At 46.1% G+C, this 24,047-nt stretch overlaps 1 protein-coding gene across 1 annotated transcript in view; it reads left to right on the top strand.

The window, feature by feature from the left end:
- GABRG3 (gamma-aminobutyric acid type A receptor subunit gamma3) overlaps window positions 1-24,047 on the top strand; it is a 543,124-nt gene that overhangs the window by 31,592 nt on the left and 487,485 nt on the right. The window contains exon 3 of the mRNA XM_065403796.1: window positions 155-222. Coding sequence (XP_065259868.1) covers window positions 155-222 — 68 coding nt within the window. The remainder of the gene's footprint in view (window positions 1-154; window positions 223-24,047) is intronic.

Raw genomic sequence — 24,047 nt, 5'->3', positions numbered from 1 at the left:
CCTTGCCAGTTCTTCAAAATGTATGAGCTGTTTTGTTTGTTAGTTTTTTGGTTTTAATCAAAGATGGGTATCTGTAATTATGAAAAAGTTTAACATGATGAGCTGTGTCCTCCACAGGGTGGTATTAAATGCTGCCTTTTGTTTTCTTCCACAGTAAAACCAACAGTTATTGATGTTGACATTTATGTTAACAGCATTGGCCCAGTGTCATCAATAAATATGGTAAGTGTCTTGCTAACAATGATTTTATCTGGACTGCTTGTCTTGGCATCAATACTTGCTGTTGAGGGGGGGGGGGGAGAGAAATGTCACTAGGATAAGATGTTTTGATTGAAAGCAGTGAGAAATAAGTCAGCAGACATAGTTCTACTTTTTAGACATAGTTCTACTTTTGTGCCTTTCCGAGGAGAAATAAACCAACTCAGCAGTATCATGCTGAGTGCTGCCTGTCATAAAATGCTGTTATATCTTGAATGATAAAAGTATGATGTTCAGAAAGACACATATGAAACAAGCCTGTTTCCAGGAAAATGTTGCAAGTGATGCTTAAATAATATCGTTTAGGAATACAGGAAATTAAAATTAAATAGAAACATGTCTATGTAAAATTAATGTTCATCTTAAAAATAAGCCAGGTATTCACAATATGTCCCTGTATAGAAATATATATGTAAGATTTGGCTTTAAGTGTTGAGTTAACTCTGGATCAAAATCAGTATTAACTCTATCAGTGCATTTATTTACATGAGTTTATCAGATCTCCAATGTTGTACTATAAATCAATGAGAGAATAGTGTCCTTCATTTTTCCCCTTGAGCTTTCGGGAAAAAAGGTCATCTTTAGTTGTACTGTGTGCATGAGCCAGGGAACGCAGAACTGTCAGAAGGCATGTGAGACACTGCTCGTGTGTCTGATACCACTGGTTTATGCTGGACCTAATCTAATCATAGAAGTAAAACTCTCTTCTAGCTCACTGTTAACAGACGGTTTAACATACAGGAAAGGGCTCAGTTTTTGCAGTGACGGTACTATAAATTGTGCTTCTTTATCTTGATGTTGACATAGTTACATAGACTTGGATTGTTTTTGTGGCACAACTTTTGGCTTCAATTCATGGATTCCAAACACTCTATGTTGTGTGGAAGGATGAATTTTGTCCTAATGTGGTTCAGAAATGGGGGCAGGAATTGGGGGAAAGGAGGTTTGCTAATATTTTGATCTGCTCACATCTAAAATCTCCTACTTAAATTCTTCAGGGCAGACACTTGGAATTCCATTGTGTGTGTTCAAAACCTAGCCAACGGCCCAAATTTGATTGCGCTCTGTGTTGTGCAACTGTAATATAAATATTAAACAATAAGTGTAATTGTTCTTTTAGCTTACTGGGGAGGGGGGCTGAGTTTTGAAACCATTGTTCTGAGTTTGAATGCCAATGCCTTTTTTCAACGGCTTGTTAATGTATATTTAAAAAAAAAATCCAAACACGAGACTCTCTGTGCAAATGGGAGATTTGGCAAGTGAAGATGGAACAAATAATCAGTACTGGGAACATCTCATAGTGTCACACTCTGCGAGAGAGTGAAACATTTGGTTATATTTCTTCAGTTGAAGCACAGAATGTGAAACAATGGAGGCATCTGTGTTATTCTTAAATTGATCATTATCTTTCCTCCAACTACAATTCAGAGGAATGTGTCTACAGGAGGATCTCCTCTGCATGCATTCCTCTGGCTCACATTACTGCAGTATGTGTCTTGTGTGTGTCCTGCACAAGGGGAATGAGAAAAGTGAACAACTGACTTATTAGGTTGGAAAGGTTTATTTAGTTCCTTTTCCTTGCTCTGAGCTGCTGGAGATGTAGATGTATCTTCTGTCACAAAATACTTGGATTAACAAAATTTTATAGGAACTGCCCAAACTAAGGGGATGAAGAAAAAAAAAAACACTTCAAGTGAGCCAGCAGTACTTGGAAGTCAATTTATGCTATGGTATAACCATACCTGGCTTACTTATGCTTTAAGCCCAAGTTCCGAGTACCTCATGAAATTCTGGTGAGGAAATACATTAAGAAGTCAGTTATTTTTAAAAAAATCCCCAAATGTGGCTGTGTAATATTTGGAGTGTGGCTGGCATGTTGATATTTATGAAGTAGGTTGTTTTCATGTAACGATACAGAGTTACAGACAACATAGCCTTGCTACATGTGGTAAGTATTCCATCTATATAAAATACAGTAAAGCAATAAGTAAAAACACTGAAAGCTATGTTCAGTAGAGCAAGAAGATGACTGAGCTTGTACTGTGGGGTAAATAGATAAGGTTTGAGGAGAAGACCAACTCGGGAAAAGCACCATTCTTGTCGTCATGAGCACACACCTCCAGCTCTTCCCTTAGTTCTCAGCCTGACAGTGGCTTCCAGCCCTCCATCACACAGCTGTCAAGTTAGTAAATACTGAGCTACTCTGTAAAGGTAACTGCCAAACAGTTTCTTATTGGGCAAAGAAAATCAGGTTAAATTAGATTCCATCTGCCTCAGTATCTCAAGCATGAGCTCACCAACAGGTGGTGGAAAGGAGTTAACCTGCTTTTGTCTTCCAACCATAACTCTTAGTTGCTTTTTATTTAACCTGCACCACTCTGAGGTTAAATTGTATATTGCTCTCCTAGAGCTCAAATGCCACTCATGTGTATATCAAGTTTCATCCGTGATTTAATCCTGTAGATAAAATCTAGGGGGTAAAACCCTCTTCCTTAAATTACAAAGCAATCTGAGCAATGGGTGTTCAATTGAATATTTGAGCAAATTTTGTAGATCAAGTTTTGTTAGAAGTACATACCTTTGTCCTGCTTATGATCAAACCTTAATATAAATACAAATTCCCTTTTCACTCACATGGAGAAAAAAATGAGGAAACAGCTGACAAAACATGACTACTACAGAGACAGTATGAAATGAATTTAATGTGAATACCTGCGTCCATGATAGGAAAGCGAATCTACTCAACCCAGGGCTGGAGTCCTATTAGATATCTGAAGGGGAGGAAATATCACTGGGGATCCCCTTAAGGAATCTTCCCTGGGGGCGGAGTTTGTCCTCTGACTCTGGAGGATACCCAGAGACACACCTGGATGTGTCAGGAGGTCAGGGCCACATGGAGGCTTTGTGCCCCCAGCAGCTCAATCCCAAACCTTCATTCACTGCACTACCAATGCTTCCCCAACTGGTCCTAGGATCTCCATTAAAGGATCTGAGGATTCCCACAATGGAAGGGGCCATGGTGAAAAGGTAATACAGCTCCAGGCTGTGCTCCTTTCTTAAATCTTCATGAGGGGTGATCATCCCTCTGGCTCTACCACCATTAAAATGGGGCTGGTCCTCCTCTGCCCACAGAGCATGGATTAGAGGTTGGGGACTAAGCAAAAGAGCTCATCTACATTTCCTGCCCATAACATGAACTAATAAAGCTGAAGCTTTAGAAAATTTCTGACTGCAATCCTGCATTTTTGGAACTACTTAACTCAGTGTAGGCATGAAACCAACCAGCAAGATCCATTTTTATATATTACCCCTTTACTGTGAGTTATAAACCATCTAGGTAGGCTTGGAATGGGTAGGGGTTAACTATGTAATTAGTGGTCTTATGGGTGCCCCCAAACTCCTGGGTAGTTGTCATAACTATAAAGGGAAGGGTGACAGCTCTCCTGTGTACAGTGCTATGGAATCCCTCCTAGCCAGAGACTCCAAATCCTTTTACCTGTAAAGGGTTAAGAAGCTTGGGTAACCTGGCTGACACCTGACCCCAAGGACCAATAAGGGGACAAGATACTTTCAAATCTTGGGGGGGGGGAAAGGCTTTTGTGTGTGTCCTTTGTTTAAGGGGTTGTTCGCTCTTGGGACTGAGAGGGACCAGACATCAATCCAGGTTCTCCCCATCTTTCTAAACAAGTCTCTCTTATTTCAAAATTGTAAGTAAAAAGCCAGGCAAGGCGTCTTAGATGTACTTTGTTTTCTCAACTTGTAAATGTACCTTTTACCAGAGTGTTTATTTTTGTTTGCTGTACTTTGAACCTAAGACAGAAGAGGGGGGTCCTCTGAGCTCTTTAAGTTTGATTACCCTGTAAAGTTATTTTCCATACTGATTTTACAGAGATGATTTTTACCTTTTTCTTTAATTAAAAGCCTTCTTTTTAAGAACCTGATTGATCTCTCCTTGTTTTAAGATCCAAAAGGGGTTTGGATCTGTATTCACCAGGAGTTGGTGAAAGGAAGGAGGGGGGAAGGGTCAATTTCTCCTTATTTAAGATCCAAGGAGTTTGGATCTGTATTCACCAGGGAATTGGTGAAGGTCTCTCAAGGCTACCCAGGCAAGGGAATTAGCTTTGGGATGGTGGCAGCGGACCAGAACTAAGCTGGTAGTTAAGCTTAGAAGTCTTCATGCAGGCCCCTACATTTGTACCCTAAAGTTCAAAGTAGGGATACAGCCTTGACATGGTGGCACAGCGGTGGGATCGTTTTAAACCCAAAAGCCAGTAAGAGATTTTTTTTCCCTTCTAGCTGCTTGGAGAGCAGAGCTGAAGGTAGATGCATATCTTATCTCTCCTTGCCTGAAGGCAGAGGTGTTAAGTTTTTTTAACAAGGTCCTTTGTTAAGAGAAGTGTTCAAATAAGTGAGCAAACTTTGATCTGGTAAAGGTAATTTACAAGCTGAATTGTTTTTTTTTTCTTTTTACATCCTCGGAAGTAGCTAGTTAGAAAGTCTCTGTTAACTCAGCAGCACTCAGCAGGAGCCTAAGCTAAATACATCCCAGTTTCAGTCAACTGCAGAGGGTGTGACCCAGCACAAGAAAACAGGAAAATGACTACCAAAGACGCAGCTAACAAAATAGAACTGGCCAGACTAGAAGCAGAAGAAAATGAGAGAAAACATCAGAGACTGCTTGAAATTAAAAAACTCGAGGAAAAAGCCAAACAGGAGGCCCATGAAAGAGAAGAAAAAGCCAAACAGGAGGCCCATAAAAGAGAGATGGAGCTGAAAGAAAAAGAGATGGAACTGGAAGCAGCAAGGACTAGGCAGGGTGCATCAGACCATCCTAACAACTCCTCTCCAGGTACCACTTCCCATCCCAGGAAATTCCCCACCTACAAGGCAGGCGATGATACTGAGGCCTTCTTAGAAAATTTTGAAAGGGCCTGCCTTGGATACAACATCCCTCCAACCCAGTACATGGTAGAGCTGAGGCCGCAGCTCAGTGGACCCTTAGCAGAAGTGGCGGCTGAAATGCCTAAGGAACACATGAACAATTATGAACTTTTTAAAAACAAGGCCAGACTCAGAATGGGGCTAACACCCGAGCATGCCCGTCGGCGGTTCAGAGCCCTAAGGTGGAAACCAGATGTGTCATTTACCCGGCATGCCTACCACATTGACAAAAATTGTGATGCCTGGGTATCAGGAGCAAATGTTAAATCTCTGGGAGATCTGCTTTCCCTAGTAAAAATGGAGCAGTTTTTAGAGGGTGTTCCTGAGGAAATAGAAAGGTACATCCTAGATGGGAAGCCCAAAACTGTAACCGAGGCGGGGGAGATTGGAGCCAAATGGGTGGAGGTGACAGAAAAGAAAAAAGCTAGTAGCAGTTGGAGCGAATATCAGAAGGGGCAAGCCGAAACAAAACCTTATCACCGGGGACAACCCAAGGCCCCACCCACATCCCAAGGGAAACTCCAGACGCCTTCTCACCCCACCACACCAGTCTCCAGCAACCAACATCGCCCCGGTGATACCTTAGCAGGGCGATGTTTTAAATGTAATGAACTGGGGCATATAAAGGCTCACTGCCCCAAGAACCCCAACCGATTACAGTTCATTACTCCCCAATCACACCAAAGAACCCCAGACCCAGATGCCTCTCTCATACCCTCGGAGCGAAGGGAAACCTTGAGAGTGGGCGGAAAGAAGGTTATCGCTTGGAGGGACACTGGGGCACAAGTGTCAACTATTCACCAATCCCTAGTGGACCCCAAACTCATCAACCTGGAGGCTACAGTGACAATTCAACCCTTCGTGTCACAGTCTGTAACCTTGCCTACAGCCAAGTTGCATGTCCAGTACAAGGGCTGGTCAGGAATGTGGACTTTTGCAGTCTATGACAATTATCCCATTCCCATGCTACTGGGGGAAGACTTGGCCAACCATGTGAAGCTAGCCAAGAGGGTGGGAATAGTCACCCGCAGCCAGGCTAAGCAAGCTTCCACCCCCATCCCTGTTCCTGAGCCGTCCACCAGAACCCCGTCTGTGTTACCAGAGACCCAACCACAGGTGGTGGAACCGGATCCCCTGCCAACGACTGCAACAGCCGTAGTGGATCCAATCCCAAAGACCCAGCCAAAGCCAGTCCCAGAACCGGAACTGGCAACGCACCCAGCACCAGAACCATTGCCAGCACTGAGTCCAGCGCTTGCAAGCCCGTCTACAACTCCAATGCCAGAGGGCACCAGCGAGTCTGAACTGGTGGAAGCAGCAGATAACCCTACCCAAGAGGCTCAGCCAGAGCCTGAAATACCACATAGTGCACCAGCGGACAGCGGTTCACAGTCAATGGAAACAGCCCCAGCACCTGCATCGCTTCCAGAGGGACCAAGCCTCAGTCCACAGTCCAAGGAGGAACTGATGTCTCCAGCATCAAGGGAACAGTTCCAGGCCGAGCAGGAAGCAGATGACAGCCTTCAGAAAGCTTGGGCGGCGGCACGGAGCACCCCACCGCCTCTCAGCTCTTCTAACCGATCCCGGTTTGTTGTAGAACAAGGACTTTTATACAAGGAGACTCTTTCTGGTGGGCACCAGGAAGACTGGCATCCTCAAAGACAGTTGGTAGTTCCCACTAAGTATCGGGTAAAGCTCTTGAGCTTAGCCCATGATCATCCCAGTGGCCATTCTGGGGTGAACAGAACCAAAGACCGGTTGGGGAAGTCCTTCCACTGGGAGGGAATGGGCAAGGACGTTGCTAATTATGTCCGGTCTTGTGAGGTGTGCCAACGAGTGGGAAAGCCCCAAGACCAGGTTAAAGCCCCTCTCCAGCCACTACCCATAATTGAGGTCCCATTTCAGCGAGTAGCTGTGGATATTCTGGGTCCTTTCCCAAAGAAGACACCCAGAGGAAAGCAGTACGTACTGACTTTCATGGATTTTGCTACCCGATGGCCGGAAGCTGTACCCTTAAGCAACACCAAGGCTAAAAGTGTGTGCCAGGCATTAGCAGACATTTTTGCCAGGGTAGGTTGGCCCTCCGACATCCTTACAGATTCGGGAACTAATTTCCTGGCAGGGAACATGAAAAACCTGTGGGAAGCTCATGGGGTGAATCACTTGGTTGCCACCCCTCATCACCATCAAACCAATGGTCTGGTGGAGAGGTTTAATGGAACTTTGGGGGCCATGATACGTAAATTCATAAATGAACACTCCAATGATTGGGACCTAGTGTTGCAGCAGTTGCTTTTTGCCTACAGGGCTGTACCACATCCCAGTTTAGGGTTTTCACCATTTGAACTTGTGTATGGCCGCGAGGTTAAGGGGCCATTACAGTTGGTGAAGCAGCAATGGGAGGGGTTTACACCTTCTCCAGGAACTAACATTCTAGACTTTGTAAGCAACCTACAAAACACCCTCCGACACTCTTTAGCCCTTGCTAAAGAAAACCTAAAGGATGCTCAGGAAGAGCAAAAGGCCTGGTATGATAAACATTCCAGAGAACGGTCCTTCAAAGTAGGAGACCAAGTCATGGTCTTAAAGGCGCTCCAGGCCCATAAAATGGAAGCGTCGTGGGAAGGACCATTCACGGTCCAGGAGCGCCTAGGAGCTGTTAACTATCTCATAGCCTCCCCCACCTCCAACATAAAGCCTAAGGTATACCATGTTAATTCTCTTAAGCCCTTTTATTCTAGAGAATTAAACGTTTGCCAGTTTACAGCCCAGGAAACTGATGACGCGGAGTGGCCTGCAGGTGTCTACTATGAAGGAAAAAGGAATGGTGGCGTGGAAGAGGTGAACCTCTCCACGACCCTGGGACGTCTGCAGCGACAGCAGATAAAGGAGCTGTGCACAAGCTTTGCACCGATTTTCTCAGCCACTCCAGGACGGACCGAACGGGCATACCACTCCATTGACACAGGTAATGCTCACCCAATTAGAACCCCACCCTACCGGGAGTCACCTCATGCCCAAGCGGCTATACAAAGGGAGATCCAGGACATGCTACAGATGGGTATAATCCGCCCCTCTACCAGTGCATGGGCATCTCCAGTGGTTCTAGTTCCCAAACCAGATGGGGAAATACGCTTTTGCGTGGACTACCGTAAGCTAAATGCTGTAACTCGTCCTGACAACTATCCAATGCCACGCACAGATGAGCTATTGGAGAAATTGGGACATGCCCAATTCATCTCTACTTTAGACTTAACCAAGGGGTACTGGCAAGTACCACTAGATGAACCCGCTAAGGAAAGGTCCGCCTTCGTCACCCAGGCAGGGGTGTATGAATTCAATGTACTCCCTTTCGGGTTGCGAAATGCACCCGCCACCTTCCAAAGACTTGTAGATGGTCTCTTAGTGGGATTGGGAGAATCTGCCGTTGCCTATCTCGATGATGTGGCCATTTTTTCTGATTCATGGACAGAACACCTGGAGCACCTGAAAAAAGTCTTCGAGCGCATCCGGCAGGCAGGACTAACTGTTAAGGCTAAAAAGTGTCAAATAGGCCAAAACAGAGTGGCGTACCTGGGACACCAGGTGGGTCAAGGAACTATAAATCCCCTACAGGCCAAAGTGGATGCTATCCAAAAGTGGCCGGTTCCAAAGTCAAAGAAACAGGTCCAATCCTTCTTAGGCTTGGCCGGATATTATAGGCGATTTGTACCACACTACAGCCAAATCGCCGCCCCGCTGACAGACCTAACCAGAAAGAAACAGCCAAATGCAGTTCAGTGGACTGATAAGTGTCAAAAGGCCTTTAACCAGCTTAAGGCAACACTCATGTCTGACCCTGTGCTAAGGGCCCCAGACTTTGACAAACGGTTCCTAGTAACCACAGATGCGTCCGAGCGAGGCGTGGGAGCAGTTTTAATGCAGGAAGGACCGGATCAAGAATTCCATCCTGTCGTGTTTCTCAGCAAGAAACTGTCTGAGAGGGAAAGCCACTGGTCAATCAGCGAAAAGGAATGCTACGCCATTGTGTACGCGCTGGAAAAGCTACGCCCATATGTTTGGGGACGGCGGTTCCAACTACAAACAGACCATGCTGCGCTACAGTGGCTTCATACCGCCAAGGGAAATAACAAAAAACTTCTTCGGTGGAGTTTAGCTCTCCAAGATTTTGATTTTGAAATACAACACATTTCGGGAGCTTCTAACAAAGTGGCTGATGCACTCTCCCGGGAAAGTTTCCCAGAGTTAACTGGTTAACAATTGTTCTTGAAATAAAACATATTGTTAGTTTTTATATAATCAGTAGTATGTCTAAAGGTACATGTGTTTTATTAACTCTGTTTTCTCCTAGAACTCCAGGAAGAAATCACAGCCAGTGTGGAACCGGACGTCCAACACTATCTGTGATTTGGGGGGCGTGTCATAACTATAAAGGGAAGGGTGACAGCTCTCCTGTGTACAGTGCTATGGAATCCCTCCTAGCCAGAGACTCCAAATCCTTTTACATGTAAAGGGTTAAGAAGCTTGGGTAACCTGGCTGACACCTGACCCCAAGGACCAATAAGGGGACAAGATACTTTCAAATCTTGGCGGGGGGAAAGGCTTTTGTGTGTGTCCTTTGTTTAAGGGGTTGTTCGCTCTTGGGACTGAGAGGGACCAGACATCAATCCAGGTTCTCCCCATCTTTCTAAACAAGTCTCTCTTATTTCAAAATTGTAAGTAAAAAGCCAGGCAAGGCGTCTTAGATGTACTTTGTTTTCTCAACTTGTAAATGTACCTTTTACCAGAGTGTTTATTTTTGTTTGCTGTACTTTGAACCTAAGACAGAAGAGGGGGGTCCTCTGAGCTCTTTAAGTTTGATTACCCTGTAAAGTTATTTTCCATACTGATTTTACAGAGATGATTTTTACCTTTTTCTTTAATTAAAAGCCTTCTTTTTAAGAACCTGATTGATCTCTCCTTGTTTTAAGATCCAAAAGGGGTTTGGATCTGTATTCACCAGGAGTTGGTGAAAGGAAGGAGGGGGGAAGGGTCAAATTCTCCTTATTTAAGATCCAAGGAGTTTGGATTCTGTATTCTGTATTCACCAGGGAATTGGTGAAGGTCTCTCAAGGCTACCCAGGCAAGGGAATTAGCTTTGGGATGGTGGCAGCGGACCAGAACTAAGCTGGTAGTTAAGCTTAGAAGTCTTCATGCAGGCCCCTACATTTGTACCCTAAAGTTCAAAGTAGGGATACAGCCTTGACAGTAGTAGTTTATCTCTAGTGGAACTTGAGTAACTTATCACAATCCTATCCAGTCCTGAAAATGTTCAAGGAGTTTAGTCTAAACTAGTATGATATTAAACTGGGCCAGTAGCTAACTTTCTATTTTGGGCTGCAGTTGAGTAGTCTACTGTATTTATTGCATCTGCTTGTAATACAGCCAAAAAGCAGTTCCCACAACTGTCATTTAAATAGTCAGCAAGGTTGATGTATTTTGGCTGAAACTGAGAGTGCAATGGTGGGAAGGTAGCCTTCCCTTTCTTTGTGCCCTTGCACAGGAGGAAAGCAGTATTGCACACTACTGCAGTCCTTGTGCTCTCCTGACTGTAAGGCCTCTGTTGGTGCCTGATCTTGGACCTCTGTCTCCTGCTCTTAAAATACAAAGGAAGAGGTTCCACTCAGGGGTTACTACGACTTCAAGCTGTAGTGAGTGGAGTCCTCGCAGAGTTGAGTGGAGTCCTCGCAGAGTTGAGAGGACAATGACCACCTTCCCACTTGCAGCTCATTGGCCCTACAGAGGGTCCTATCAGATCTGGGTCAGTGTCATAGAGGTGAGTTCCCCCATTCTATGAAGGCAGTGGGATCTGTGTGTCCAGGGCCCCTCAGCAAGAGGGATCTTTGGGGTGCAATCTGGGCAGAGCTAATATTAAATAGCAGAGGAATTACTGAGCACAGTCAAAACAGAAAGGAGAAGTTGAGGATAGATGGAAAAGCAATCCAATGGAGTGATGCAGAAAGTTTGTCCCAGGTGGCATTAGCTTCAAAAAAGAATTTTTCCAGCAGTAGAAGGCTTATGTAAAGTGACAGTAGTAACTAGTGCTATACAAAAGTACTTTGAAATGTTTCTACATCTGAATCTCCACACCCATCTAAAATCTTCAGGGCAGCATTTTTTAAAAAAAAGTCAATTTTATAAATAAGTCATACTGGGAAAAAAGGAACATGAACTGTGATTGTTAAAAGATATATCAGCTGGCTGCCTAAGGAATTGCCACAAGGCATTTAATATAAAACCACATTAGAACTTTCCATGTGATTATTATATCCCTTTAACTTTATTATCCTATCTTTTTATACAGATAAGTTACAGAAACCCATCGCTAACCACTTAATGATGAAATGTTATTAGAGGTTCTGACTTTTGAGATGTGGTATTGAGCTCTCACAGGAACTTATTCAACTTTTACTGTTATTTAAGAGCATTGCTATGTCTTAATAAAAAGAATGAGTTTAGAAGACCCCCCTCCTAGTGAAGCAAGCTAACTTTTATTAACATTAGGACCATTCCTGTTGGTTTTTTAAAAAATGTTTCCTTTATGTTTGATGTTTCAAAATATAGTTTTCAAATTCCACATCACAGTTTTAGTGCTACATTTTCAAAATGATGCTCAGGAAATCGATTCATCTGCATCAAGTCCCATTCTTTTCAGTAACAGCATAGGGCAGGTATAGTCAATAGGCAGACCTTAGGGCAAAATCCGGACCGCCAGATGCTTTTGAATGGACCCTGAAATCTTTTTATTTACTTATTATTTTTTATATTCTCTGAAGTCTGGACCTTGACTGTAGTTTGACCAAGAAATTTGGACCTTGACACAAAATAGCCTACCCCTAGCATAGAGTCATAAACTGTTTTATACATGTTAAAGCTTAAAGTGGCACCACACAGTACATTTTCTTCAGGTATGACCTAGGCTTGTGCCTGAATGAATTAGAAATGGAGAAAGCTGAAGTTGAGACATAATTCAGGAAACATACTTGAATGTATTTGTTATTCCCCAACATCTTCCTCTTCAAGAAGCTCAGTAAGGCAGAAAGAAACACAGTACTACCCTATAGGCAATTCAGTCCCTAGAAAACCAAACCAGGTCTGTATACACACAATGGACACGCCTAACTTTGTTTAGCATCTGGATGAGGTCACAGCCTGAGATGAGAATAGGCTGCAGCTCTACCTCTCTGTGGCTGTAGTACCCAAAATCTTATTTCAGTGCAGCTGCATGTAAAAAAGGTGTTTGAGAATGTGAGGAACCTATAATTATCTATTCATAAAGTTATCGTTTATCATTGGATAAATGCTCACTCATTTATTCTCATACAATTTGAAAATATAATTTATGTAGTGTTCTTTTGTGCTTTTTATCACCACCTTCTTTTTGTCCACTGTCTAGTCTGCTTCCTCATATCTTTATGTATGCTCTATTTCCTCTTTGTTCACAGTTCAGTGTTATAGAATAAAGCCAATTCTTTACACGCGTATGCCCTTTAATGTATTGATAGACTTCTTTGAACTGCAATTTCAAAGTCCCCAAATGCTCACTTTTCTTCTCCACAGACACCCTAGGTATTTTTTTAAAGATGTCTGAAAATAGACACTTGCCTCTCAAATACTATCTATGGCTTGTAATGAAGTCTGAACTTCTAATTGCATGTTTAGTCTCTACACCTGTTTACTCAAAGTAAATATACCATTGAAGCATTTGCAACTATGGAAACATCATCTGCCCAACTTAATGTACTAAAGCAAACCTATTTTCAAATAAAATTGCAATTACGACTGTGTTCCACCCCACACCTCTACTGAGTTTTAAAAAAATATATAACATAATTTCTTTATAGGCATCTGTCATAGTTCAGAGCAACTGCACCTGTATTTTCCCCTCAGTGGTCCAGCCAGGGCAACTGTTCTCAGGCTTCCAGCTGCTGCCTTTCTGGATGGAGCCCTGTGTCTCTCCCCCTTCAGACTGGTGTATTTCCAGGCTTCACAGTTCCCTGCCTTCACTGTTATTCCCTGCACAGACAGGTTACCCGTGGACACCTGCTTGCTTTCTCTTCAGAAATGATTAACAGGTCTAAATGCTAGTTATATGGCACCACACAGCACTTTCTGTACAACCCTCTTTTATTCTTAGGTAAAAAGCATTGCAGAGAAAACATATTAAAAGAACCTAAACATTTTAATAAGCTCAACAGAATTCACCTCAACCCTAACATGGATTCTGGCAGGCCCATTTTTTTCCAAACGTGCTCTAAGAAATGGGGCCCTCCAGGGACTACGGGTACTGTCCGTTTGCTGGATCAGGAAGAAGGTCCTGATCCAGTTTGAAACCAGGCTATTTATCCCAAAATCCTTTTTGTCTGTTGGTCCCTGGAGAATCCACTTTGAACTAGTATATGCAAACCTCACCAGGAGGATGGCTTCAAAGCACCTAAGAATTCCCCTCCTACTAGAGAGAGTACATGTATTTTTAAGGCAATATACTCCAAAGGTATTAACCTTAATTCAATAAAATTCATTTTAATTCCATAAGGTTGGTTCAGGATGTTACAGGAATCTGTCACAGCTTCTTTTAGATACAACTTCTACAGCAGAACTACTCTGTGTAAGTCATTATCCTGCAGCTTGGAGTTTCATTTTCTCTGCAGAGGTCTCCCTCCATTTCCTCCCCGCACAGTAACTACTTGTGGGAAAACTGGTGGTTGGTTGGTTTGTTTTACTTAATGAGTTCAGCTCATGAAAAATGCTGGAGGGCTTGTTCTCAAATAAACTTGATGTATAGTTCATCAAATTTTCAAGCTCCTGTTCTGGACCCCAGTCCAGCAAAACATTGTAAATCTGTGTTTAACTTTAAATGAGTAGTCCCACTGAGTTTAATGGGATGAAGATGCTTAGCATATCCCTAAGTATTTTACTGGGTCATGGTCTAGTGCTATTAATCTAGGGCTTGATCCAGAGCTCATGGACTTCCATGGATTGGACCCATCTCCTATCTGTCAAACCTTCTTTATCTGATTCTTTTGTTAAATGCAGAAAGTCAAATATGTATTTTCAATTTATCTTAGTTTTGTATAAATAACTTTTAATGACAATTAAAAGAAGCCCAGACTGCACAATCTCAACAGAAATGGGCACTACAGAAATAGCTGAGGCAGAATCAGGATGACATGTTAGTTTCTTCATACTTGAGCAATGCCTGGGTAAGAACAAGACAGGGTTTGTGTCCTTCTCATCTAGTGAATGCCAATTAAATCCACACTCTCATCTCGCCTACAGCTGGTGGATCATTTCCTTAATTCAGAAAACTATGATAAAATTGCTGGATGGGGTGTTATGCTGCTATGCTTTTTCCACTGGGTAAATTCTGAGTCTCCTTGCCTAGATCACTTTGATTCCTGGCTGTCCACAAACTCCAAGTTTGTTTTACATCTTGCATCAAGCTTTCCCAAAAAAACGAACCTTGATTATTGGGTGCACTGCACATTCTAGGTGTTTGTATCAAAGGTTTTTGGGTATAGGACCATTCAGTAGTGGACTTGCATTACATTACAATGGAGACTAGTAGTTTGGTAACTGTCCTCCTGAATGATATTTGGCAATTAATGTTAAACTATTAACAACATTGTCTAGTGTTGGTCACACCAGCTTAAATCTAAAGTAACTCTAATGGAGTCAATAGAGTCCCTCTGGGTTTACAACAGTGCAATTGATGGAGCACTTGAGTAGAATATGGTCCGAAATCTTCAAATGAATCGCAGAATATTCTGTTTTTTTATAGTATGTTCTATTGCTAGGGGAGTCAGTTCCATTTACCAACTACTCAAAAAAATCAAAAGAATATCCTTCATTTTTCTTATCAACCTCAAATTAAATCAAACCCAGAGGATCTGGGTGCCCTTTGTACTTTCTGTATGACAGAATGTCACCCATCTAATCAGGCAACTTTTCATTTAGTGTCTCATGGCTCCATATCAAAACTGGAAGAACTATATTTCACTCACATTTCAAACTTTTAGTTAACACAGTGTCCCTTGAGTCACAAGTGCTCAGTCAGTGTTACTCTGGTTCAAATCAACTAGTTCTCCTGGGTGGTTCTATTGAATTAAGGAATATAATGAATGCTTTGTCCCTGCAAACTTAAAAATCTACAGAATATCAGGGATTCCCATTTCTGCAAAGGCATTGACATATCCAGACTTCACCATGCTTTCGCTAAAAGTCAGACGTGTATCATTACAAATGAGCATTACGGTGATTTATTACTTTCTCAGATTTGGAGAGAAGCCTCCCAGGCTATGAAAGTTGCTGATAATTTCCAGGTTCTTTGTATGTTTTCAAAGGGCCATTTTCCTCTTGCTGCTGCCAATTCTGGAGCTGCTAGACCTGCCTGTCCCCATCTCTTTGAGTGGCTTCTTTCTTCTGATTAGACTTTGAAGGCAGAAGCAGTTCTGCTGCATATAATACTAGTGCATCCTGGATCCACTGGCCTCCCCACAAAACCTAGGTCTCTGCTGGATCCCTCTGTCGCCTTTCCTTCTTGTAACATTTCAAACCCTTTCTACTTGACTTGAGACTAGAAGGTAGCTGGTGAGGGTAGACCTTTGTGGAGTTTCCATTAGATTTCCATGGTATTTCTGTGGGAATGGGCAATTTGGCCCAGCAGGTTTGGTGTGAAGCTAAATGATTTTGGATAAACCACCCTCACATTATAATGGAGCAAAATTTAGAGGCTTCCTCCACACACACAAAAAAATAAAATTAAAATCTTGCAAACTATAAGCATCTTTGGTGAAATGTTCACATCTCTGAAAAGCAAAATCTAGCAGATGTAAAGAGAGGGCTCCGGATATGAACTGTTTGATGGACAACCTGCTGGAAATCTTAGTGACCTGCCCTTCCACTGATGGGGATGAAACTACTCCCATGGCAGCCTGAAAAAGCAGCCTTGATTTTTTTTCAGTGACCGTCGCACAGCATGCTTCTAACAGGCTAAGCTAAAAGTGCAATCATTCTGAGATACTTCAGTTCAGGTGCATCCCAACATTGAGACTGCTGTTCACCTTTGACTCTGGATCTGAAAAGGGGGAGGACTTGACTCAATTGTTGCTAAGTACTGAGCCTATTTATAACTTTTCTCCCTCCTATACAACTGCTACATGCCTTTGAGCTACACCTCCTCATCCTTTCCCTTATCACAAAATGCTCTTAAAATTCAACTGGGGTGGCTGTTAGTTTTCAGAGCTTTACTTCACTCTCTCTTTAGAGAAAAGCAGGGATCTTTGTAACCTTCTAATCCTATTTTTATAAGTTAAAATAGTTAGATATACTATAATGATGCAAAGTCATACTGCTGTTAATCATTCTCACATTTCTATTTGGACATTCACATAGTCGACATGCTGGGCTGGGCAAGGTCTATATGCAGTATTCAAAAACTCTACCTTCAATCTCTGTCAGTAACTATGATCTATTGAATCTTAGATGTGATCACCACTTATAATCCACCTGGGCTATTTCACAGACACTCGGGGTTTACCTTTCCCATTGTGTAGCTGTTAAACATTTGCTACTGGATGTTGGTCTCCAAATAGAGGCCATACCCTCGCTCATGTAATCAACTAGTGGCAGGATTCACGTTATGCCTGTGTGACTTTCCTCATTGTCATGTTCTAGACTCAGTCCTCAGACTAAGGCCCTCATTGTCTGAAAGAAGCCCATTTAGCCAGGGAAGTCTCCCTCAGGCGAATGCAGTGAGGTTGCATCTTCTGAGTCACTCAGCATATTTTGCAAAGAGGGTTGGATTTTTCACTAATGTTTGAAGGACTAGGCAGCCAACTCCCTTAGAGTAGCTCTTTTTACCTAGAAAACCTTGTCTCCAACTGTGGTTTCCAGTGTAGCTCTTTTACAGATGGATTGAGGCACAAGAAGACCAAGTGACTTTCCCCCCTTTGGCTAGGTAGTGAGTAACTGGGACTACAAACAAAGGAGGAACTTCTAGGTTTCCAGACTTCTGCTGTAACCAACAGAGCCAGTGAATTTCACTCTTAAATTAATCCATCATTCCTGTAACAGTAGCTAGTAGTCAATGGATACTGACCTCTGTCATGTAATAAAGTATTAATCTTTTGCAATCCCGGTCTATGGAGGGTGACTGAGACCAATAAATTTGCTAGCTTGCTTCTTATCCAGCAAACTCAAAGGGTAATCAAACATCTCTCTGTCTAACAATGTCAGTCATTTAATTTTATTGCTTTTGATGACTGAAACGGAGAGCACTGAGCTATCAGCAGGTCTTCTGCACTGCAAATGGAAATGAAAGTTTTCCTCCTGCATTGCTAATTGGCTTCAGTCTTGGTCTTCATTTCTCTGGGTGAAATTGTCATTTGATCACATGCTTGCTAAACATCTGGCCATCTTTAAGGCAAAGTAGTTTCAATTTCCCTAAATTGGGCTTCATGCATTATGCAAACATTAGTTCATTAGAAACTGAGATGAGCCATCAAGCTATATTGTTTGGTCAGAATACTGTAGGCTTATGTCTTTCCTTTCAGTGTTAGTTTGAAATCAGGCCCGACAATGTAGAATAAATTCAGTCCACTCAATCATTTTTATTTGTGACTGAGGGTATGTCTACACTACGAAATTAGGTCGAATTTATAGAAGCCGGTTTTATAGAAATCTGTTGTATACAGCCGATTGTGTGTGTCCCCACATAAAATGCTCTAAGTGCTCTAGTCGGCGGACCGCGTCCACAGTACCGAGGCTAGCGTCGACTTCCGGAGCATTGCACTATGGGTAGCTATCCCACAGTTCCCGCAGTCTCCGCTGCCCATTGGAATTCTGGGTTGAGATCCCAATGCCCGAAAGATGCAAAACAGTGTCGCGGGGGGTTCTGGGTACATGTCGTCAGGCCCCTCCCCCTCCATCAGAGCAACGGCAGACAATAGATTCGCGCCTTTTTACCTGGGTTACCTGTGCAGACAACATACCACGGCAAGCGTGGAGCCCGCTCAGCTCAGCTCACCATCACCATATGTCATCTGGGTGCCGGCAGACGTGGGACTGCATTGCTACACAGCAGCAGCAGCTAACTGCCTTTTGGCGGTAGACGGTGCAGCATGACTGGTAGCCGTGGGGCTGGCAGCCGTAGGGCTGCATTGCACCAGCCCCTTGCCTTTTGGTAGAAGATGGTATATTACGATTGGTATCCGTCGTCATCGTACTGCAGTGGCTGTCGATCATGGGCACCTGGGCAGACATGCTCAGTCCTATTGAACTGTCTTGACGATGATGGCTATCAGTCGTAGTATGCTATTTTCTGCCAAGCGCCCAGTATTTTCTGCTAAGCACCCAGAAGAGGCCGAGGGCGATCTGGGTGCTGGCAGACGTGGGGCTGGCAGACGTGGGGCTGCATTGCTACACAGCAGCAGCCCCTTGCCTTTTGGTAGAAGATGGTATATTACGACTGGTATCCATCGTCATCATACTGCAGTGGCTATCAGTCATGCTGCACCGTCGGCTGCCAGCTTAAGATGTAAAAAATAGATTTGTTCTGTATTCATTAGCTTCCCCCTCCCTCCGTGAAATCAACGGCCTGCTAAACCCAGGGTTTTGAGTTCAATCTTTGGGGGGGGCCATTCTGTGTGACAGTTGTTTGTGTTTCTCCCTGATGCACAGCCACCTTTGTTGATTTTAATTCCCTGTACCTGTACGCCATGTCGTCACTCGCCCCTCCCTCCCTCCCTCCTTCCCCTGGTCCGTCAGATACTAGTTTCGCGCCTTTTTTCAGACCAGGCGCCATAGCTAGCACTGGGATCATGGAGCCCGCTTAGATCACCGTGGCAATTATGAGCACTATGAACACCACGCGCATTGTCCTGGAGTATATGCAGAGCCAGGACATGCCAAAGCAAAACCAGGACCAGCCGAGGAGGCGATTGCAGCGCGGCGACGAGAGTGATGAGGAAATTGACATGGACATAGACCTCTCACGAGGCACAGGCCCCAGCAATTTGGAAATCATGGTGTTCCTGGGGCAGGTTGATGCCGTGGAACGCCGATTCTGGGCCCGGGAAACAAGCACAGACTGGTGGGACCGCATCGTGCTGCAGGTTTGGGACGATTCCCAGTGGCTGCGAAACTTTCGCATGCGTAAGGGCACTTTCATGGAACTTTGTGACTTGCTTTCCCCTGCCCTGAAGCGCCAGAATACCAGGATGAGAGCAGCCCTCACAGTTGAGAAGCGAGTGGCGATAGCCCTGTAGAAGCTTGCAACGCCAGACAGCTACCGGTCAGTCGGGAATCAATTTGGAGTGGGCAAATCTACTGTGGGGGCTGCTGTGATCCAAGTTGCCAGGGCAACGAGAGACCTGGTGATATCAAGGGTAGTGACTCTGGGAAACGTGCAGGCCATAGTGGATGGCTTTGCTGCAATGGGATTCCCAAACTGTGGTGGGGCCATAGACGGAATCCATATCCCTATCTTGGCACCGGAGCACCAAGCCACTGAGTACATAAACCGCAAGGGGTACTTTTCAATGCTGCTGCAAGCCCTGGTGGATCACAAGGGACGTTTCACCAACATCAACGTGGGATGGCCGGGAAAGGTACATGATGCTCGCGTCTTCAGGCACTCTGCTCTGTTTTAAAAGCTGGAGGAAGGGACTTTCTTCCCAGACCAGAAAATAACCATTGGGGATGTTGAAATGCCTATCGTGATCCTTGGGGACCCAGCCTACCCCTTAATGCCATGGCTCATGAAGCCGTACACAGGCAGCCTGGACAGGAGTCAGGACCTGTTCAACTACAGGCTGAGCAAGTGCCGAATGGTGGTGGAATGTGCATTTGGACGTTTAAAAGCGCGCTGGCGCTGCTTACTGACTTGCTCAGACCTTAGCGAAAAGAATATCCCCATTGTTATTGCTGCTTGCTGTGCGCTCCACAATATCTGTGAGAGTAAGGGGGAGACATTTATGGTGGGGTGGGAGGTTGAGGCAAATCGCCTGGCCGCTGATTACGCACAGCCAGACACCAGGGCGGTTAGAGGAGCACAGCAGGGCGCGGTGCGCATCAGAGAAGCTTTGAAAACGAGTTTTGTGACTGGCCAGGCTACGGTGTGAAACTTCTGTTTGTTTCTCCTTGATGAACCCTCCGCCCCCTCTCCCCCCGGTTCACTCTACTTCCCTGTAAGCCAACCACCCCACCCTCCCCTCCCCCTTCGAGCACCGCTTGCAGAGGCAATAAAGTCATTGTTACTTCACATTCATGCATTCTTTATTAATTCATCACACAACTAGGGGGATAATTGCAAAGGTAGCCCGGGATGGGTGGGGGAGGAGGGAAGAAAAAGGACACACTGCAGTTTAAAACTTTAACTCTTATTGAAGGCCAGCCTTCTGATGCTAGGGCAATAATCTGGGGTGGAGTGACTGGGTGGCCGGAGGCCCCCTGTAGTGAGGCGTGGCTCCCCTCCGCCTCCAGCAGGGTAGAGCTGCATCCATCCCCAGCGTGGGCGGAACTTCCGGGTCCGGGGCCCGCCCCTCCGAGGTCACGGCCCCGACCCGGAAGTATAAAAGCCCGACACCAGAGCTCAGTAGGAGGCAGCCGGCCGGAGAGAGCAGACGTCCCGGACCGAGCTCCTGCCTGGGAGACACCGGCAGACCGCGAACCGCCTGCTAACGCCCCGCGCCGGTCTAGCCTCCCTCTCGCCAGGTACCCCGAGGAGGACTGGCCCAGCCTGCCACGGACCCGGTACCCAGACGAGGATTGGCCCAGCCTGCCCCGGACCCGGTACCCAGACGAGGACTGGTCCAGCCTGCCCCGGACCCGGTACCCAGACGAGGACTGGCCCAGCGCGCCCCGGACCAGCGGCCCCGAGGAGGAGTCCAGTCTCCCCTGTGCCAGCTATCCCGGGGAGGAGATACCGAACCAGCCCCCCAGCCCCGCCACCGAGGAGCCGATGCTGGTGGACTGGCCTGAACCCAGCCCCACGGACGAGGTAGGCTCTGAGGGGGACCTTGGAAGTAGCCCGGGGGTAGCCGACCCCAGTCAGGCTACAGAGGCCTGTGAGCCCATGGCAGTGTGTTGCGGTCAGGATACCCCACTGACCGGCAGCGAGAGTCCTCGCTGCTAGGGCCCCGGGCTGGGACGCAGTGGAGTGGGTGGGACTGCGTCCCCCCCTGCCACCCCTACACACGGGTGGCAGGCTTCCCCCTCACCCACCGGCCAGGTAGGAACCTGAGCCCCCTTTGCCTGTTTGCCTAGCCCCTGCCACATAGGGCCTAGGCTCCCTGAACTGTTTGCCTGCCCAGCCCCTGCTCCAGAGGGCCTGGGCTCTTGAACTGCTGTTTGCCTAGCCCCTGCCACAGAGGGCCTAGGCTCCCTGAACTGTTTGCCTGCCCAGCCCCTGCTCCAGAGGGCCTGGGCTCTTGAACTGCTGTTTGCCTAGCCCCTGCCACAGAGGGCCTAGGCTCCCTGAACTGTTTGCCTGCCCAGCCCCTGCTCCAGAGGGCCTGGGCTCTTGAACCGCTGTTTTGCCTAGCCCCTGCTACAGAGGGCCTGGGCTCCTTGAGCTACTGCTGTTTGCCTAGCCCCTGCCACAGAGGGCCTAGGCTCCCTGAACTGTTTGCCTGCCCAGTCCCTGCTCCAGAGGGCCTGGGCTCCTGAACAGTTTGCCTGCCCAGCCCCTGCTCCAGAGGGCCTGGGCTCCTGAACAGTTTGCCTGCCCAGCCCCTGCTCCAGAGGGCCTGGGCTCCTGAACAGTTTGCCTGCCCAGCCCCTGCTCCAGAGGGCCTGGGCTCTTGAACTGCTGTTTGCCCCGCCCTGCTACAGAGGGCCTGGGCTCCGTGAACTGCTGCTTACCTAGCCCCTGCTACAAAGGGCCTAGGCTCCTAGACTGTTGTTTGCCCAGCCCCTGCTACAGAGGGCCTGGGCTCCTTTAACTGTTGTTTTTCCCTCAGCCCCCACACCAGAGGGCCTGAGCCCTGAGCTGACCGGCTATTGATTTCGGCCGCAGTGAGTTGGCGTGGCTCCCCTCCGCCTCCGGCAGGGTAGAGCCCCGACTCACTCTACTACACCCCCCCACCGTGTTCTTGGGCGTCTGGGTGAGGAGGCTATGGAACTTGGGGAGGAGGGCTGTTGGTTACACAGGGGCTGTAGCGGCGGTCTCTGCTCCTGCTGCCTTTCCTGCAGCTCAACCATACGCTGGAGCATATCAGTTTGATGCTCCAGCAGCCGGAGCATCGACTCTTGCCTTCTGTCTGCAAGCTGACGCCACCTATCATCTTCAGCCCGCAACTTGCTCTGTTCATCCCGCGATTCAGCACGCCACCTCTCCTCTCGTTCATATTGTGCTTTTCTGTAATCAGGCATTGACTGCCTCCATGCATTCTGCTGTGCTCTGTCAGCGTGGGAGGACATCTGGAGCTCTGTGAACATGTCATCCCGCGTCCTCCGTTTTCTCTTTCTAATCTTCACTAGCCTCTGTGAAGGAGAAAGATTTGCAGCTGGTGGAGGAGAAGGGAGAGGTGGTTAAAAAAGACACATTTTAGAGAACAATGGGTACACTCTTTCACATTACATTTTGCTGTTCACATTACACAGCACATGTGCTTTCGTTACAAGGTCGCATTTTTCCTCTTATATTGAGGGCCTGCCGGTTTGGTGTGAGAGATCACTCCAGCAGTGCCAGGCCACAGATTTCGGCTTGCAGGCAGCCATGGTAAGACACGGCTTTTTTAACCTTCTTAACATGTGGGAATGGTTTCAAACATTAGTGCTCTCATTTCCCATACCAAGCACCCGTTGGGTTGGCCATTTAAAATGGGTTTGCAATGTAAAAGGAGGGGCTGCGGTTTCAGGGTTAACATGCAGCACAAACCCAACTAACTCCCCTCCCCCATACACCCAATTCTCTGGGATGATCACTTCACCCCTCCCCCCCACCGCGTGGCTAACAGCGGGGAATATTTCTGTTCAGCAGAGCAGGAACGGGCACCTCTGAATGTCCCCTTAATAAAATTGCCCCATTTCAACCAGGTGACTGTGAATGATATCACTCTCCTGAGGATAACAAAGAGTGATAAAGAATGGATGTTGTCTGCATGCCAGCAAACACCGGGACCATACGCTGCCATGCTTTGTTATGCAATGATTCCAGACTACGTGCTACTGGCCTGGCGTGGTAAAGTGTCCTACCATGGCGGACGGGATAAGGCAGCCCTCCCCAGAAACCTTTTGCAAAGGCTTTGGGAGTACATCCAGGAGAGTTTTCTGGAGATGTCCCTGGAGGATTTCCGCTCCATCCCCATACACGTTAACAGACTTTTCCAGTAGCTGTACTGGCCGCGATTGCCAGGGCAAATTAATCATTAATCATTAAACACGCTTGCTTTTAAACCATGTGTAATATTTACAAAGGTACACTCACCAGAGGTCCCCTGTGTGCCCTCAGGGGATGGGAGCACGCGTTGAGTGAGTTCGGGGGTTACTGGTTCCAGGTCCAGGGTGATAAACATATCCTGGCTGTTGGGGAAACCGGTTTCTCCGCTTCCTTGCTGCTATGAGCTATCTACATTATCTCCATCCTCATCTTCCTTGTACCCCGAACCCGCTTCCCTGTGTGTTTTTCCAGTGAGGGAGTCATAGCACACGGTTGGGGTAGTGGTGGCTGCACCCCCTAGAATGGCATGCAGCTCCGCGTAGAAGCGGCATGTTTGCGGCTCTGCCCTGGACCTTCCGTTTGCTTCTCTGGCTTTGTGGTAGGCTTGCCTTAGCTCCTTAATTTTCACGCGGCACTGCTGTGCGTC

Source organism: Emys orbicularis, chromosome 1, assembly GCF_028017835.1.
Source record: "Emys orbicularis isolate rEmyOrb1 chromosome 1, rEmyOrb1.hap1, whole genome shotgun sequence".
Lineage (NCBI taxonomy): Eukaryota > Metazoa > Chordata > Testudines > Emydidae > Emys > Emys orbicularis.
The sequence above is the reverse complement of the archived record's forward strand: the minus strand, read 5'-3'. Positions and strand labels throughout refer to the sequence as shown.